This window comes from Athene noctua, chromosome 22 (genome assembly GCF_965140245.1).
Source record: "Athene noctua chromosome 22, bAthNoc1.hap1.1, whole genome shotgun sequence".
NCBI lineage: Eukaryota > Metazoa > Chordata > Aves > Strigiformes > Strigidae > Athene > Athene noctua.
In genome coordinates, this window is record NC_134058.1 from 3,125,052 (window position 1) to 3,143,060 (window position 18,009).

Sequence of the window (18,009 nt, forward strand, 5' to 3'; positions counted from 1 at the left end):
ATTTGTCATTCCTGCCCTCCCCCGGCTCACTGCCCTTAAAAACTTGAGTGAAACAAGGAGCTTTCAAAGCCTCACAATGAATATGCAAAGCATAAGTATAATGGAGGCAAGAGTATAAAGCCCTAAGCGAGCTGTTTACCAGCAGTGTAACACCTTTAATTATCCATCTGCCCTCGGTGACAGCTGAGGAGGCTGCAGGAAGCCTGCACTCCTGGATGGAGTCTCTAAGAAAAACTTGTCTTTCTTTGTCCAGAACATAAAAAATTGTGCTTAGTTGGAAAGAACAGTCCCTCCAGTGCTGGGAGTTTTTTTCCATACCCTATAAATGGGACAAAAATAACAGTCTCTCATGGAAGGTAAAAGATTAATTTGTCCTACTACCCCCTCAGAGGCTCTCCTCATCTCCATTTTACAAGTGCAAGGGTTTGCACTCGGCTTACCAAGCCCAGTCAAGCAGAGGAACACAGGAATTACCATCCTTTTCAATATTTTAGAAAAGTCTGTGCAGGTTATCTAACCGGTATTTAAAAATTCCTCCAAGCAAAGTGCAGCAAGGGAGGGGTCGGGGGCACGACTCAAGCTGCGTGTAGCAGTGACTGACGAACGTGAGGCCCCTCGGAGCAAGCGCAGCACTGCCCTCTGCTACAGCCTCAGCTCCGCGCTTGCTGTGTACAGCTCGGCTGGCTGAAGGGTTTGGGTGGGCTGTAACTCCACAGTACAGACCCTGTTTGCCATCGTAATCCACAAACCAAGACCCCAACGTGCCCCTGCACCTACGCTGCTGCTTTTCCAATCCCCGTGGCATTGGCTGCTGTCAGAAAACTGTCACAAAACTGGCTGAATACAAGCAGAAGCTGCAGCGTCCATCGTTGTGTAAAGAGAAGCTGCTACATCGGAACACACAGTTATTTCTCTCCCCACACTGTTCTGCCACAATAATCCTCCTCCCTCCTTTAAGGCCTGGGGCAGTTCTTGGTCCAAGTCCAGTGACAGCATAACCCAAGCCCTGGTGCAGTGGGCCAGGTCCAGGTGTGACTTTTCACGTGTGTTTTGCTCGTCTGGCACTGGCAGTGCTGCTGCAGCGCGTTGCTGGGATGGGGATACCCCCTTCCCTGGTAAACAAGCCCCCAGCCTTGTGTATCTGCACTTTATAAAGTTTGGGGGTGGCGTGGGGAGGAACTGAACAGTGAGTCTGTGTATGCGTTACCAAAAATCACATCCTCTTAGCTAAAGCAGAGCAGGTTTGTCAGCCAGGCCGGTGCTGTGCTGGTGACTCCGATAACCCACAAATGATAAATTTTCTCCAAAGTCTCATGTTCCACAGGGTGGAGAACTTGGCAGTTTTCGGAAGCAGTGTGGCTCTGTTAATACAAGAAAAAGGGTGAAATGGGTCAGATATTGTGTTTCTATCACAAAATGTGACTGGCAAGAGAGCTCTGATACAGGAACAGAGCCGCAGAGTGGAAGGGGTTGCACTGGCAGCACCTTCCCTGGCTGCCTGCTGTTCCACCACAGGGTTAATTTTGGATAAATCCTTGGGGCTGCTCTCTGCATTTGCACTAATGTCCTGCTCCAGTCCACAGAAACTGGAGCTGGAAACTCTGTGCTGAAAACTCCTCGGGAAGCCGGGCAGCGGCTCCCCAGGGGCTGAGAGGCCCTTATTTGGCCGTGGAATGGAGGCAGAAAGCAGTTTGTGACCCCAGCTGGCTCCAGTGTGGCCCCCCCCAGGGAGAACACACAAAATCCTGCCAAAATAGGGAAAAGCCAAGCAGGACTGCGCTGAGCCGCTCTGCTTTCAGCCTCGGTGGCCAGTAGGAGGCTGGTTTCTTTCCAGTAACTCTTCCCTGGGCTGTACTGTGCTCCAGAGAGCCCTGCCCAGCCCAGGGTGAAACACAGAGAGCCCAAGACATCAGGTACATGAACACGACGTGTGCCACCAGGGGACTGTCCTAGATGAGAATAATAGTAAGTACCTGTGAGGTGTTTCCCTCCAGCCTTGAGGTAACGGCCACTGTACAAAAGAATAGTAGGTTTCACAGGTTTGTTTTCAAAGAAACAGTTGGGAAGATGAATACTGTACTTACTTTAGGTCGATCTGTTGAGTCCATCTCTAGGATTTTTATTTCCGTCTCGCTGGTGTAGTTTGTACACATAGGAGGACTCCCCGAATTTCTGGTCGGAGATGGTGAACACTGTTTTAGACCTGAATCTGAACCTGAAGCTGAAGTGCCACTGCTTGTCGGAAGAGGTGAAGTAGTACAGGAGAGGGTTAAGGCAACAGTTGAAGCTCACGAGGGCCAAGGTGACCCTGCGCAGTTTGTAGATCAAGTTGGTGAAGGACTCGTTCTGGATGACCTGGGTTCTCATTAAAAAGTAGAGCAAGTGAGTGAGATGATAGGGGAGAAAGCACAGAGTGCAGATGCCCAGGATGAGGTAGATGGTGCTCAGAGCCTTCCTCCTGCGAACGCTGCGTTTGACCCGGGAAATCCTCCTGGCGATGAGAGGGTAGCTGATGAGAATGATGGAAAACGGGATCGCAAACCCAAAAACCAAGGCCAGGATGTTATAAGGCGCCATGCGGGAAGTCCAGCTCGTGGTGGTAAAGTTCTCAAAACACGCTACCGTGTTCCTCGCACCGCTGTTGTGGAGGGGACCCCCGAGGATGAGCGGAACCGCCACGCTCAGAGCAGCCACCCACAGGACGGCCACCACCCCCACGTAGTGGCCGACCCGGATCTGGATGTAGGTGAAGGGGTGCAGCACCGCGATGTAGCGGTCGACACAAATACAGGTGAAAAAGGCAACGCTGAGGCAGATGTTGATGTAGTAGAAAGTCCCGGTTACCCTGCAGGCCATGTCCCCAAAGAGCCAGTTGTTCTGGTTCAGGTGGTAATGAATTTTAAATGGCAGGACGCAAACGAACAGGATGTCTGCCAGAGCCAGGTTAATCATGTACACGTAGGAATGAGACACGTGCTTGACTCTGCAGGAGAGCAGGTACAGAGCTACGAGGTTCTCCACCAGCCCCAGCACGAAGACGATGCTGTAGATGACCGGGAACAAGGAATACTGGAAGTCTGCTTCCAGGCTGAGCTCTGAGCTGCCGTTGGCAACCGTCTCGTTGGAGACTCCTTCAGCCCAGGCACTACCTGCCATGATTTCTGCTGGAGCGCAGGGATAGCCGGCAACGGGATCAAAGTCTTAAGCCATCCCTTACCTCAGGAGGTTTATTTCATCTCACGGGGGTCAGTGCTAAAGCTGCTGTCGGGTCTGGTGATGTCTGTGGTTCGGGGAGGGGGTCTCTGCTGGTACAGTCAGATGGAAAGGGGTGTTGCTGTAAGGGAGAATGAATCACTTTTAGACCACAAGCATTTGGAGTTTACATGGCAGGCGGTATTTACTGGCATTAAAATCATCACAAGGTGACGGTACTGAAATAGCAGCACAATTCCCCTCACTCCCCCCCCCAAAAAAAGCCCCAGAGAAGGGCTGTAGCTTTGGCTAAGGCTGGGCCAGCAGCGGGAGCAGTACAGAACTGTGGCAGGGATGCACCTTTGGAGGGCCCGTAACTCATGTCCCATTCCTAAGCCCTGACAGAACTCCTGTGTCATTGCTGAGACTCGTGTGACGTTACTCTGGTGTTGAAAGCGCTGCAGCGAGCGCCTGCGCAGCCTTCCCAGGAACAAGAAAAGCTGTCGTGGCAAAAGCACAAGCAGGACATTTTTAGTGACTCCAGCGTGACAGATAAGCCAGTGCTGATGACTTGAACCCTTTTAACCTTGCTGCTGCAGTTGTGTAAAGAGCATGTGTGCAACTGTCCCGTTAAAGTTCAGAAATGGTATTTGAAGCAGAGAACTGAAACAGGTAGTTGGCATCTGTACTGAGCTGTTGATCAAATCATGGAGCAGCAGCACCACCCCCTCCATTTAGGGGGGGCCATCAGCAGTGTGTTACACGGTGTAGTAGCTACATGCTGTAGAAAGCACAATACAGCTGTAACAACAGTAAACAGAAGGTTCAGCACCTCGGATGTGATGTGCTGGGTCTCGGAACAGTCACTTGCACACACAGAGGCTTTTCCATCCTCCCACCTGCTTTCATACCTCAGCTGACACTGAGCCAGGCTCGGTGTAAGCTCTTGGGCGACTTTACAGCACCCCAAATCTGCTCTGCACACACACTGCAGAGGGAAACCACCACTCGGTTACAAAGGGAGCCTAAAGGACTCGATTTTGTGTTTGAAATGCAGGAAAGAGGCTCTGTGCAAGCAGGACTCTTCTCATTTAGGTCACTCGTCACGTAGGCAATAAACTGCTTTCCACCAGTGCAGCTTCTCTCCATCAATTATAAAAGAAATCTGAGTCACTAAGCCAAACCCAGACACCTAAGCAGAAGCCCTTAAAGGCAGTGGAGGATTAAACCCAGCTACAATATGCACAAGGTACCTTAAGTTGGGCCATTGAAAGCACAAAAATACAAAGGTTGTTGGGTACTTTCCGAAGGAAACTCTGAAAATCACACTTCCTCCCAATAGTTGTTTATCTTATTAAGTCAAAAGCACTCGATAACTGGAAGATCAGAAAAAAAAAAGGTTTCACTTTAAGTAGGCAAACACACGTACCTGCTTCACCTAACAGCAAAGGCTTGTATGCACACAGGAAAATGAATACTAAACCAGGCCTGGCTTAAGCCACAACTTGAAGCAGCACAAGACTTGAAACAACCTTTATCCCAGAGTTTTTCCAGGGGAGAGCCACAGAATGTCTTTTCTAGGTTCAAAGCACAGGGCTGTAACTGGGGCCAGGCAGGCAGGGACTGCTCCCCAGATGAGCACAGCGAGCACATCTCTAGGCACCATCAGGTAAGGCACCATCAAAACCAGCTTTTCCAACCAGCACCTACCTTGTCCCAAGGCTGCAGAAGCCAGACACGAGTTTCTGTCTGGTTCTGCCAAAGGGCTGCCTAAAACCCGCTCCACCCGCGCCCTGGCGGGACGGTTACAAGCCCCAGGAGGGCCCAGAAGTTGCTTGCACCGCGGTACTGCACTAACCCCGTTTCCTTTCAGCGCCTGCGGCCTCACTGAATCCCCCAGGATCCCACACTCCGTCTCCTGTCCGTGGAGGGGACGGCAGCACCATCAGTCCCTCGAGTGCTGGGAGGTGACTGGTGACACTGGGCAGAGCTGCGTGTGCCCACCAGCGCTCCCACCCCCAGGCACAGCCCAGCAAGGAGCAAACACCCATTTAGCTGAACCACACCCGAAGTAAGGAGCAGCAGAAGGGGCAGGGTGAATAATAAATCGCTGACATGGAGTATTTTACAAATCTTTGACAAGCGTCTTCCACCCAGTCCCAAACAGTTACATCTGCACTGCAGGACCCCACCGTGTACCTCAACCTGTCTGAAAACATTTCCATTTCCTGTGAGAATAACAGAACTGACAGTCTACATCTGAACACATATTTTCCAAGTATGTAGCCACTTTCATCTCTTACAACAATGTACCATTTACTTGTCTACCATTTTAGAAGTATGGAGACCGATCAAATTCCAAAGTCAGCTTTGCTTCCCTGGTTGTTGGGGGGTTTCGTGTTTGGGTTGGGGCTTTTTGGTTTGTTTTTTTTATTTTTATTGTTTGGTTGTGGGGGTGCTCTGTTTTCTGTACAGTTATTTGATCTACAAAAATCACATAAAAGCATACAGCAAAGTTTCCACTGGATTTTGAGTTCATTAAATTATTAGAAATGCGTTCAGATAAAACCAGGCTTGAGCCTTTGAACTCTGGTCAGGTGTGAGGTTTTTCTGGGTTTAGTTTTAAAGCGTCACTGTCAAACAAGCAGAAAGACAGATCTCCCCATAGATTAGATGTCCAAATTGGATCAACTGAAAAGAATTAGTAATGCAACGATATAAAAAGGAAAAGAATGCTAAGTACCACTTGGTAATAAGTACCAGGTATTAATGATGGACATCACCAAAATGATTCAGACTAGAAGTCTGTACAGAAGTTCTCTACTGATGGTGCAGTTTATGATGCTAAGAGCATGTTCTTTAATTAAATGTCTTTATTGTTAACAGTTGCTCTGGGATTTAACAAAGCAAAACCCCACAGCAGTTCTTGGTGGTAAGAGCAGGGTTAGGCAGTCAGGCTGCCTCGAGATTACAGGCTGGACAGCTGAACCTGGCTTACTGGATTTGGTAACAAGCTCATAAGCATGATTAGTTTTTATTGTAACCAGAAGTTAGGAAATACCTGCAGAAACATCGACAGCAGATATTTTTGCACTGTGACTATTTAAAAAAAAAAAAAAGAGGCAGGGATACCTGAGCCTGCAGTACCAGTTAACCTGATTAACACCCAAACAGCATTAGTCTTTGGTTCAGTTTTCTGCCCTGGAAAGACCCATCATAAATTGAGTTAGGAAGTTAACTTACCAGAGCTCAGGTCATCAGAAGGTGCAGATGAGAGCTGCAGCCTCTCTAAAGAGCCCTCCCAGCTGCAAGGTCAGTGCTGAGCTCCTCTGCGTAGGGTTTTGACACCAGAGCCCTGCAAGACACCGCAGAGCGCTCCCACGGCGCTCTACAGAGGAAAACCACAGGAAGCCAAGATCAAAAGCTGTTGCCCAGATCGAGACAGAGCTCATGCCCCCCCACAAGAACTGGGGAGAGGGCACAGCAAGCAGCCAGCACTCGGGCAAGCTTTAGTTCTCTCTGTGTGTCCCCCCTGCATGAGGGAGGCACGATCCTGCCACTCAAGGGCACCCCAGGGCCCCTCCAGGCCCAGCAAAACCAGCTTCTCTGGAACCCAGTGCCAGAGCTTCAGGCTGGGACGCTCTGAAAGGGGCCTGCAGCTGCGCTCTCACTTCCCTGCAAAGGGAGGAAGAGCAACACTTCGCTGCCATTCCCATCCAGGAAAACCACTGTCTGGAGCCATCTGGGCACGTAAAGGTTTGGCCCGCAGACGGACAAACCCCACCACGTGGGTCGAGGGCTCAGGGCAGCACGTCACAGCGTCCCTACCTCTGGGTGCTTGTACATCAGGGCTGGGCCAGGAAAGCACAAACAGGCACCACAGCAGCCACAACTCTCCTTTTCCATGGCAGAGACCCAGGACTGCTCCGAAGTTCTGTCCTTGTCTTTGGGTATCAGTCCCTGCGGAATAAAGCAGGTAGCAGTCAGTGTGCTCCAGGGAAGGGAGGAGCAGCCAGAAGTATCTCGGCCTTTCCTTCCCCTGCTCTCTAAAGTAGATCTCTGGCAAAACTGCTACCTGGAGCAGAGCAGGGAAGATGTGGGTCACTTCTCGTGAGGGGACACCTGGAAACAGGCTGTCCTGGTGTTCTGTACCACTAACTTAACTCCCACTGCCAAAGGCAAGGGTGGCCCCGAGAGAGGGCAAAAGGAACTGCTGCCTCCCTCGCTGTCTACTTTGTGGGTCTCCATCACACAAACAAGAGACTGGAAACTCCAGTCTCTCAAGGTTATTAAGATTCTTCATTTATCTGAATGCTATAGTCTGTACCACTTTGAATTGCCACATAACAAAGAACATCCTCTTACCAGATCAAGTGGGCTGTCTGCTCTGGCAAACTGGCTGTCTCAAATTCTGCACTTCGTCTCGCAGATAAAGGGGAGATTAATTATGGTGGTACCAGGCATCTCAGCTGCACATTGCTTCCACTGTGGCACTGTTTAATCCAGGTGTTGTCTCTTCTGTCAACTTCAGAAGTCAAGGTTTCCATCCTCTTTCCTGTAACCTGGCACTCTAACAGTCGTTTTATAACCAAACCAGACAGACATTCTGGTGTTGTTCATGAGAAAAAAAACACCCTCAAGTTACCCAATGTGTATTTTGTTGCTTGGGCAAGCAGGCAAGACCATGATTCCCATGGCCTCAGATCGCCGCCAGGCTGCACCGTGCTCTGTGCCACCACTGCACCAACAACTGTGGGAGAACAGAAGGTGGCAACAAGCAGGTCGGAGCCCAGCGCCAGCCCTGACTTTGTACCAGGGAACAGGAGAGGGTACAGACCACGGCAGCTCAGCAGGGAGTGACCGCTGATGAGGAGAGGGAACGGTGAGGAATTTCAAGGGCTGGTTTTTAAGTCACTGCATCAAACAGGAAGAGTTGTCCCTTGCACGACCACACGAAGGCAGGGTTACAGGGGAGAGGGGCAGAGAGGAAACGCTACATTCTCCTCTGTTCTAAGCCTTTATCCCTCCCACACACCCCACAGAACGAAGTAAAAAAACCAAACAACTCAAAAAACCCAAGCCCCACTCCTTCCTCCTCCTGTTTGAGACGCAGGCACCAGAGTTTCAGAAAAAGAAAAAAAAAAGCAGTTATCTGAAAGCAGCATGGAGTTGTTCTTCCTTTCTCCTTGGCAGTCTCAGAGGCCAAGAACAAATGATAGGAAGATGCCGACAGTCCCAGTCAATGATTTTTATTGAGACAAGACCGTGTGCTGTGTGTAGAGTGCTTGGCAAACCTCCATCACATAGCCACAACAACACGATGCATCCCACAGAGCTGCTATTCTCCCGGGGCAACTGTAGTGGCCAAATCTGAGAGGGGAAAAAAAAAAAGGAAAAAAAGAAAACATTGATTTTGGGGGAAAAAAAAAAAAAAAGGCACTGAAACCACCTGAAAGCACTTAAAATCTGTGTCTTCATTTCCTACCTGGGGTCCCTCCCCGCTGGCACCGGTGGCTCTGCCACTGGCACCGGTGGCTCTGCCACTGGCGAGGGCCACAGCCAGGGAGCAGCAGGTGCCTTTCCAGGGCCAGGGCAAGTGCTCAGAACCACAGTCCGTCCCGGCCGGGCTCTCTGTGCTCCCCTTCCACTGGCCTTAAGCCCCCGCGGCGGCAGGGGAGAGCGTGGGCTGAGCCCACCCGCAGGGAGGTCTGTGGGCTGGCTGGGACGAGCAGCCTGGAGGAGGTCTGCAGCGTGGTGGGAAGTCCTGTGCACCCACACTGCACAGGCACTGGGTTAACCAGAGACAGATCCACCCTTGCAGCTTTAAATACCTGCTATCGCTCGCAGGGATGTCAAACCTCCGCAACACCCATTTGCTAGCTTCTGCAAATTTGCCTCCCCTGCCTTTTTTTTTTTTTTTTTTACCTCCCCCAAGCTAAACAAATAGTTTAGATCAGATGCTGTTAAATGAAGAGAGCCACCACATAAACAAAAGGATGATCTGGTGTCTGTCCCCCAGTCTGTACAGTCCTCTCATAAATACCAGAGGAGAAGGGAGTGAGCAGAAATGGATCTGTGGCACCACAGAACATTTGGTCTTTATACATGGTCAGGGACAGAACAAGAGTTTATGAGAATTTAAAGTGTCATTCACGTGAAATCTCGAAGTCACTGTCAACACAATTTGTCTTTTACTACCCTGCAAGTAAGAGAAGGAAACCTACCAGAAAAAAAAAAAAGTGGTTTTTTTTTTTCTAGTAGGTTTCCTCCTATTACATTTTTTCCACAGCAACTGCTGTAAACACCTCTACAGTCCAGGGCAGTCACTATGATGTGGGTGTCAAAGTTGTGAACCACAGGTCAGACAGCACAGAAAGGAGGACCATGGGCATTGCTGCTCCCTTCAGTAATAAGTAATAGATCTGCCTCCTACAAAAAGAATGAGTTCACCTACCTGCTTCATTATATTCCACTGATTTTAGAAAGAGTCCAGATGGCGGAGCCATGGCAGATGGTGGAAAAGCCCGTGAGTCTTTCCTCTCCAGTAACTCCTTTATATGATGAGGTGTTAGCTTCCCCTGGCCAACTGCAACTAGAGCCCCAACCATTCTTCGGACCTGGAAAAAGAGAACACAGCTTAGGAGCTGCCCTTGTAAAACTTAAGAGATTAGGAAGTTCTGTCCAGAGTCGTGCACTCGTGCTATCAGCAGTATTGTGCTGTTCAACAGCCCACAGTTACTACTGATGGCAAGTCAAGCTAGAAACCTGATGGGAGAGTTCAGTGCCTGTCACTCAGGAAGGAATGATATCACCATGATTTCTTAACATGAGCCTGCTCCTGAATATGGGTACATCGTTATTATTAAAGTCAGTTCTAAGGAGCCCAACTTCTGGTATTCCTCTACTGTTCCTAGTACTATCAGTTGTGCCCATGCCCTTTGCTCCTAGTCCAGCTGGGTGTTAAGAAAGAAACAAGCACTTCCCCACAGAACAAATGTTTTGACCCTTGTTTTAGGTGCCACTGAAGTTTCCCCAGTCACGGCCCAGTCCTGGCTGCCCCCCGTATGCCTTTGGCACCACACACCTCCAGGAGCATTTCCAGCGCTCGCTTTATTTCTTCAGAAAGATCACACTCCCTTAGACCCCGAGCAGGCCCCAGCAGTCAGAGTCACCCCCCAGTCTGTGGAGGAGAGGTGTTCCCTCCCCTCACAGCAGGGACTGCGCGGCCTGCCCAGGTTCTGCACAGACTGGGGTGACACAATAACACGCAGCAGCTAAGCCTGTCCGCAACGTGCAGAGGCACAGCATCTTCTAGCGACCAAAGCTGATGGTAGGGAAGGGGAAAGAACCAGCAAAAAGTCTTCCCTCTCTACAACTAAAGAGATTTATGAGAAGGGGACCTGTAACAGTGATCTCCAGGTACACAGCACTGCCTTGGAGCAAGGCTTGTTCTCATCACATGTGGGAAGAGAGCTGAGCAGGGCATGGTTTCAGAAACAGCAGCAGCACCCACACATCCCTCTGTGGCAGGAAGCTCACACACTTGCTGGGAGAGCTGAGCTCACAGGTTCTTAGTACACAAGCAACACTGTTTGCAGGTGGGGGTGATGTAGGAGCTTGCTTCTCTCAGAAAGCCAAAAAAAGAGGAAAAAAACCCCCAAATAGGACAGGCCCCCAGACCAGACAGCATCCCCCCAGTGCAGCAAACTGGTATTTCAAACACCTCTGCATGTCCCAACTTCCCTTCCCTCCCTCCACACGCAGCAATTCCAGGTCTAGTGCGTTAGATTTCACACAAATTTCACACCCCACAGTGCTCACCCTCCTGCATAAACACCCCTCACACCACAGCATCCTCTTGGTGAAAAAACACCCTTCTGTGTCCCCTGAAGACACGCTGTTCCGGGAGGGCCAGGACTTGTATCTGCCAATGCCACCTGCACACCAAATGCCAGCTCCCTGTGACAAGCTAGCTACTACACCCCTGCGTGGTGCCTATGGTTCTCTCCACCCCGTTCCCCAAGCTGAAGGCATCTTTCTGAAGGCAGAGTACTGACCACTAATCTTCCCAGGATTTCTTATGTCAAGGCAGCCTCACGAAGCTGCTGTCGTGGAAGAATTGGTCAGTAAGAGCCCCTCAGCTTGTGCCAGAAGTGCTCCCAGCAAGGTTCTCCTAGAGAGACTAGCATACAGGCAGTACCTGCTTCCCATGGGCATCAAAAAAGCTTCTGCAAGAAACATCTAGGGATGGTTCAGGAAAACAAAGGATGAAGACAGAGAAGGGCAGTCCTTTTCAAGCTTTTGTTCAACAAGAAATAAAGCTCAAAGAAAGGCAGGCTCTGTTCCTGTGCCACTGGAGTGAAAGGCTGTATGAGCAGCCCCATCATGAGAAATGCCTCTCTGAGGGGAAAAGAAACAGCACAACACAATGAACTCAGCCAGGCCGGCGGTGTCCAGCCCGGCGAGAGCTGAGCCCCCTCCCAGAACCTGCCAGCACTTTGCTTGGGCTTGCCTGTGCTCATTGGCACAGGAGAGCTCACACTGCCTCGGGGAACACGAGTCTTGTCTGACCCAGGAGCCACACTGAAGCTCAGCCCTTGCCACGGGCCGGGGGTGAGCCCCCCAGTGCCACCAAATCCCAGGTGCCTCTCTCTGCCCACACTGGAAGAGCCATCCCCCAGTCTCAGATTTTACAGGCAACAGCAGCACCAGCCCACGTGAGGGAAACTGGTCAAGCAGACACTGTCCTGATTCACCTTCTCGGGCTGCTGCCAGAACAGATTCCCACTTGCACAGGCATGATCAGTCATTCGGCCTAAATAAACATTCATCCTATTAATGACCTTTCAGAGCACATCAAGCTCTCCAAAAACGTAAATGTAGCGCTGTGACGCAGCATCGGTCTGAGCTTCTGATCCATTAACATTTACAAAAGGCTAAACCAAGGTCCACTAAGCAACCTAATCATGTTTATCACCGTTAACGAGACAGGTCCAGCAAGGCAAGATATATTTATCCAAGGGCAAGCACTGTCTCTGCCTGTGTGCTCTGATCTTAAACTGCCCCGCGGAGTGCCAGGAGCCTGCCTTTGAGCAGCTGCACAGAGAAGCAGCACAGATCCCTGACGTATGTTATTTTATCTATCCCTCACTAGAGGTCATTGTATGCTGTGACTTTAGCTTTGATGTCTCCACGCTGAGAGTTAGCTAGTGTAAATGTGGACTAATAGTGCCCATCTGAAAGAGCCGTGTGCTTGGTGTCTGCCCGCTTCTGCATGGTCTTCAGCAAAAATATACATGTACAGTTTCTGGGGCTGTTTAACCCTTTTCTCTAATAAAAAGTGTCAATACCTATCACAGAGGGATACGAGGTGAGATCTGAGGGCCAGCTGGCCCAGTCTCCTCTTTACAATAGAGGGCAGAAGCAGATGCTCAGGTAGAAGAGCACAAGCTCAGCGAGTACAGCCTGTTCCTGCTCCACCACAGCCTGCCCGCTCACTGCAAGGCAGAGAGGGCATTGGGCCGAATATTATGGGTAACTCTTCATCTTGCACAGCATCACCGAGTAGCCTTTCCGTTCCAATGCACTAAATGGGTCACCAGCATTTTCTCCGTGTCACAAGAGCATCTGATGAAGCAAACCCCTGCTGTATATCAAGCCCTTCTCAAGCATGTTGTTGTTCTTCCCTTGCTCATATCCAGACACCCACTGTCAGAGAGCTTACAGAGCATAACTTGGCACAGGATAAAAACAAATTTGGTTTGTCAAAACAGAATAAAAAATAGCTGCTTGCTGTTCCCACAAAACACCCCCTCTCTCCTCCAAAAAACAAGCCCTCTCTTGCCTATTCTCTGTCTCCAGAGTGTGACCATGGCCAGGATAGGCAGAATGAGAACAGCTAACTCTTTCCTAATGAGGTGATCCATTAAGTTGTGGAGAGAGCTGTCTCCCCTGAGGATAGCAGCAAAAACCCCACTGGAGTTATTTCAAAGAAAACCCAGTGGAGACTAGACAGCATGGCAGAGGGAAAAATCCTGCAGTCATGCCTGCATAGCTGAATCAGGTCTTCCCATCTCTCCTTTGTGCAACACTGAGAATTACTTCATGCTCCAAAGCCAGAAAGTAAAATTCCAGGCAGTCTTTGCTGGGCCCAGTGCCATTCAGCAGAGCAAGAACATATGTCTGTTGGTTTTTACCACTCAGACTGCAAAGACAAAGATTGTGGAAAACAAAACTTTCCATCCTCCCACACAATTCTGTGACTTTGGCCATTCATTTTAGACACGAAGTTGAGAAATTCTGGTTCTACCAGATCAAACAAAAAATACAGAACCTCACCTCTCTGTCCCTGTGTGTGTGACACAGCTGTAACACCAGCTCTGCCACAGAGATGGCACTACATGCAACGCTGCTAAACTGGTCAATAGTTCTAGCAATAAAGATACTGGTTCTTGGAGGCAAAGTATGCGCTGAAGGCAGCACCAAACAGTACCTGTCGGTAGAGAAATGATCTGCTCCTGAACTTCAACTCCCAAAACTCCAGTCCCCTAGAGAAAGGAACAAAAAAAAAAAAGCCTTTAAAAATCACCTTTCAAATGGCTCTTCTACCCACAAATATAGATCACAGGTGAACATGAGCAGAATGAACAAGAGGCTGCAGAGCCTCCAATTAACCTGAAACAGCCCCATGAGCTTTTGAACACCAGACTGCTCATTTGCTACACAGATGCAGAGATTTTCTGGGGTGAAACAATTCCTGTCTGTTTTGTATGTACCTAGTTTTATGGGGCTTGATCTTCCGGCTGCCTTACACCATTCAAATAAAAGGGAAAGGGCAACATAAACCAAGGTGCAGCTTAGCAGTCTGCTAAGGAGCTACTGATTTGAGGAACACAGTCTGGTGTCTCCTGGAGAAAAGAAGAAACAACCAGCCATAACAAAACAACTCTACCATTTCATTTGGAGCTGGCTTGAGAGCGCCACGTGGTCCTTATTGAGGCTTTGCAGAATGAATTTCAACACTCAGCAGTGCCTACTGCGGCACCCACGTGCTACTGGGAAGGCCAGGACAAGCAAGTCAGGACACGGCCAGGCCTGAGGAATCCAGCACCAGAACACAGCAACGGCAGGCAACGAAGCACTCGAGGCTTAGAGCGAGCAGAGCAGGAAACAGCAGGTGAGTATTTGGGGATGGATGGATGGATGGATGGATGGATGGATGGATGGATGGATGCTACTCAGCAAAAAGACATCCTTTCCCCTCGCCAAATCTGTCTGTTCACACAGATACCATTTTCCAGAAAGCTTTATGGTAGTAACCAATATTCCTTATAAGAACTCAGCTGAGGTTAACTATTCCAACACTTCACTGACCCCTGCATCCTCTGCTAGATCTTTCCAAGTTGCTTTCTACATTTTTTTTTGTGTGGTTTTGCTGATGTTCCAGTACCAGCTGTAACACTAAAACCCAACGCAAACCTGTTCTCAGGAACAGTCCTGCAAGGAAGAACCTATATGCATGTTTCCCTCCTACAAATCAAAAGTCTGATATGCATGTTAGATATATATATATAAACACACACACACGTATCATACATCAGATATGCCATCAGAGCACAAAAATGAGCAGGTTTTCACTTCGGTACCTGAAATCCCCAAACTTTCATGCTACCAAGCAATCCTAGAAGTCACATTGATAAAAGGAACAATAAAATAACCACAAAAAATAAACAAAGTCACTAATTATAAATGCTTCTTACATCCCACAGCTTTCCTACAGCAAGGAGAGACAAAGCTTACCATGCATAACCCTGAAAAGCAGATTTTTACATGCAAACCCTCTCCTCCCTTGCAGTGAGCCCAGTAACTGGCTATCAAAGGCCTGTGGAGACTCGAATCAGCTATGAGAAGAGCACAGATCTGTCGGGGGGGGTTGCTGGAAACACTGGAGCACCAGGAAAGGGGCTGCCCATTCCCTGGGAGAGGGGACAGCTCTTGGGAACCACGGAAGAGAGGTGAAGCAGGGCCAACGCGATTCACCGGCCCACATGGGGCATCGGGGCAGGGCCAGCAGGAAAATGTCATCACAGGGAGCAGCCACAAGCTGTTTTCTCACAGTATTTACAGGGAAATGACTGCTTTTAGCCCTCCCGATCATGTATGTTGATGTATGCAAAGGCAGCTCCTGCCCCCGGATTCCTCTTCGTGTCAGGAAATGACAATGTTTCTATCGCTCACTTACAGCCTGCTCTCCCCCTTCCCGAGGTGGTGGCATGCAGACACGTCTGTCCCTACCCACTGCATCTTTACCTAAACAAAAGAGACAATTTTTTTTTCAATAGGGACAAATCCCCCTCTCATCAAACTGAATGCACCTTCTTTAGGCAGGATTCTGTCATCGCAGTTGTCTTGACAAGATATATTGAGCTACAAAAGATGGGTTACTTAGGAAAAATATCTTGTAAACTTTGAAAGAGAGCAAGATATTTTTCTTTAAATGGGAAACGTTGTTTTTCTTGTCAATCTCACAGATAATTTCGCTTACCAGCAAAAAAATCCAGCTGTCCTTTTCTACTTAGCAGCAGAAGCCAGCACCTTGCAATGAATAATACATATTCTGCTTGAAAACAGTCGACAGAGCAATCACGCCCTAGGAATAAGTGATGGGGCTAAGTCTCTGAACACATCCTTAGCATTCAGGATGGGACACCAACTCCACTGCCACTGTTGCTGAGCAACTAATTTTGATGGGAGGAATCACTTTAACAGTTAGCCTTTTAAACAGACAAGTGGTCAATTCAGAAGATTGCTTTAAGTTCAGAAAGGAAGGAAAGAACAAGAAAGAAAAGCTGCATTATCTGACTAAGAGAGCATGGTTTATCATTCTGTGGATTCCTCCCTCTGAAACAGAAAATAAGCGTCCTTAGATTAGGCTAAAGAAAAAAAGAAATTAAGAAAAATATCTATTTATAAGCTTTTACTGCTATCCCAGCCCTTTCATTGCAGGAACAGTTCATTCTGCCTCTGTAGTGAAGAAATAGAGATGCACTTCAGGCCTGTTTGCTGTCTTATTTGCAGAATGGGCAACCAACCACCGAGCTCCATGACTGCAACTGTTCCCATTGGGAGAGTTTTACAGATTAAAAGTAACTAGGACACTGTAATTAAAAAACCCAAACCCCACAACTATTTTCTCTAGATCAGAAAACTCATGGTGGTGCTTATCACTAACAAAGTATTCTAAGATAGTTAAATGCCATTTTAATGCGTTGAAACAAAGCTTCTCAAAGCCACCCCCTTCAGCCTAAACATTTGTTAAATTAATTAATATTGACAAATTATAAAAATGACTTGCTAGAAAACACAAGTTTGACCACATGTGTCACCAAAAGCAAAAATATTCCATCAGCAATTAGCTTGATGCTTTTGATCCAGTTTTTAGGTTTGCTCGTTCTCATGAGCTGTTTCTGGCCTCATGTGGGATGGGTTTATGCAGCAAGTTATGCAAAGAATGGCAATTCTGATCTGATCCATATTAAATCTCAGTCAAGTGTCAGTCGCAGGTCTGGATTTGGAAGGTAACTTGGTCCATATGCACTCACAGGTGATGTCGACAAGACTGTCAACAGTTATTTTCAGGTTAGCTCAGGATGCTGCCACTTACAGTGCCACCAAATCATAAAGGACAAGATAATCTTGTGGCTGAAGCATTTCACTGTCACTTGTGTCCCCAAGCATAAGCACGCTTGATGGAGGGAGGCCACACTCTCCATTCAGCAACGATAACCCAGTAATAAAGATCAGGAATGCAGCCACATGACAGCACCCACCTTCCTCTCCAGCCTTCCTTTTCCCATGGGATGGTGTTTCTCAGCTGCAAGAAGGTGGGAAGTTAGGCATTTACATCTGGCACTAACCACCCACGCCCTTGGGCTCAGACAGCAGAGAGAAGCAGTGGAAGTGCCATACCCAAGCGGGTGGCTCTTTCTAACGTGGCTCTGTGCTGCCAGGCACCAACGCTGAACGGGAACAGCAGGAGTCAGAGATGGGAGGAACTGAAAGACCAGGGCATACAGATAAAAGAGCATACAGATCTCTCTCTGGTTTTTCAGCTCCTTTTCAGTTTTTATCTTACACTACTGCTGGCAAAACACACCGTTCTAAGATGTGGTGAAGAAACAGTGGGCTATCTGCAAACTGCTGAAGTGTACAGCATGGCACTTATTGTTACAGACAGCTCGGTAAGGGTTCAAACCTGATGGAGGGTCATTGGGGAAAACTACAAAAAGGGTTTTCTCCTAATCATAAAGCAGGAAAATGTGGTTTGGAGACAGACAACAGCAAGGTTTGCTTTCAAGCTGAAACACAACAGCCACGTATCTGTGAGAGAAGCCAGCGTGAATGCAAAAGCCATGTTCAGATGATAAATACCCATGATCTTTCTGGGAAAAACTTCAGTTTCTGCTACAGAGAGAATATATTCAGCCACTTAATTTCAATACTTGAAAGACCTGGTCCTGAAAGAACCTGACACTCAACAATCTTTTGTTTATGTAATGACTGAGGAATACTGGACTTTCTGTCATCAGCACCCCCTGGGAAGACAGTAGGAGTTACTGATGTGAACCCAGCAGATCTGCATAGCTACAGCAGTGACCTTGGTGTTGGGTGGGGTTTTTTTCCTTCTAGTTGCAGCCTTTAGGCAAAGCTAGAACAGCAGCAGGAGGGGAAAAAAAAAAAAAAAAAAAAAATCCCATCCCCTGGCAGAGCTGGTCTTCAGCAACCAAAATGAGTGTAAATGCTGGAAGCACCTCACAG

General features: G+C 48.5%; 2 protein-coding genes across 3 annotated transcripts in view; both read right to left on the reverse strand.

Moving 5' to 3' along the window:
• Positions 1 to 318: 318 nt before the first annotated feature.
• LOC141969295 (lysophosphatidic acid receptor 6-like) lies at positions 319 to 7,818 on the reverse strand. Its single transcript, XM_074924910.1, has 5 exons — positions 7,558 to 7,818; positions 7,021 to 7,152; positions 6,436 to 6,580; positions 2,085 to 3,334; positions 319 to 1,361 (listed from the first exon to the last, which is right to left on the reverse strand). Exon 4 carries the CDS (start codon positions 3,154 to 3,156, stop codon positions 2,086 to 2,088), a length of 1,071 nt encoding a protein of 356 aa, XP_074781011.1. The 5' UTR covers positions 3,157 to 3,334; positions 6,436 to 6,580; positions 7,021 to 7,152; positions 7,558 to 7,818; the 3' UTR covers positions 319 to 1,361; position 2,085.
• A 185-nt stretch (positions 7,819 to 8,003) lies between these two features.
• PUSL1 (pseudouridine synthase like 1) overlaps positions 8,004 to 18,009 on the reverse strand; it is a 28,292-nt gene continuing 18,286 nt past the window's right edge. For both annotated transcript variants that reach the window (XM_074924886.1, XM_074924885.1), the window contains exons 6-8: positions 13,685 to 13,739; positions 9,647 to 9,809; positions 8,004 to 8,562 (exon numbers count right to left, since the gene is read on the reverse strand). In XM_074924886.1, the coding sequence (XP_074780987.1) occupies positions 8,531 to 8,562; positions 9,647 to 9,809; positions 13,685 to 13,739 (250 nt within the window). In that variant the 3' untranslated portion in view covers positions 8,004 to 8,530. The remainder of the gene's footprint in view (positions 8,563 to 9,646; positions 9,810 to 13,684; positions 13,740 to 18,009) is intronic.

What these genes read in the sequence shown, in the direction of transcription:
- LOC141969295 (XM_074924910.1), bottom strand. Translation starts at nt 3,156, where the DNA reads ATGGCAGGTAGTGCCTGGGCTGAAGGAGTCTCCAACGAGACGGTTGCC.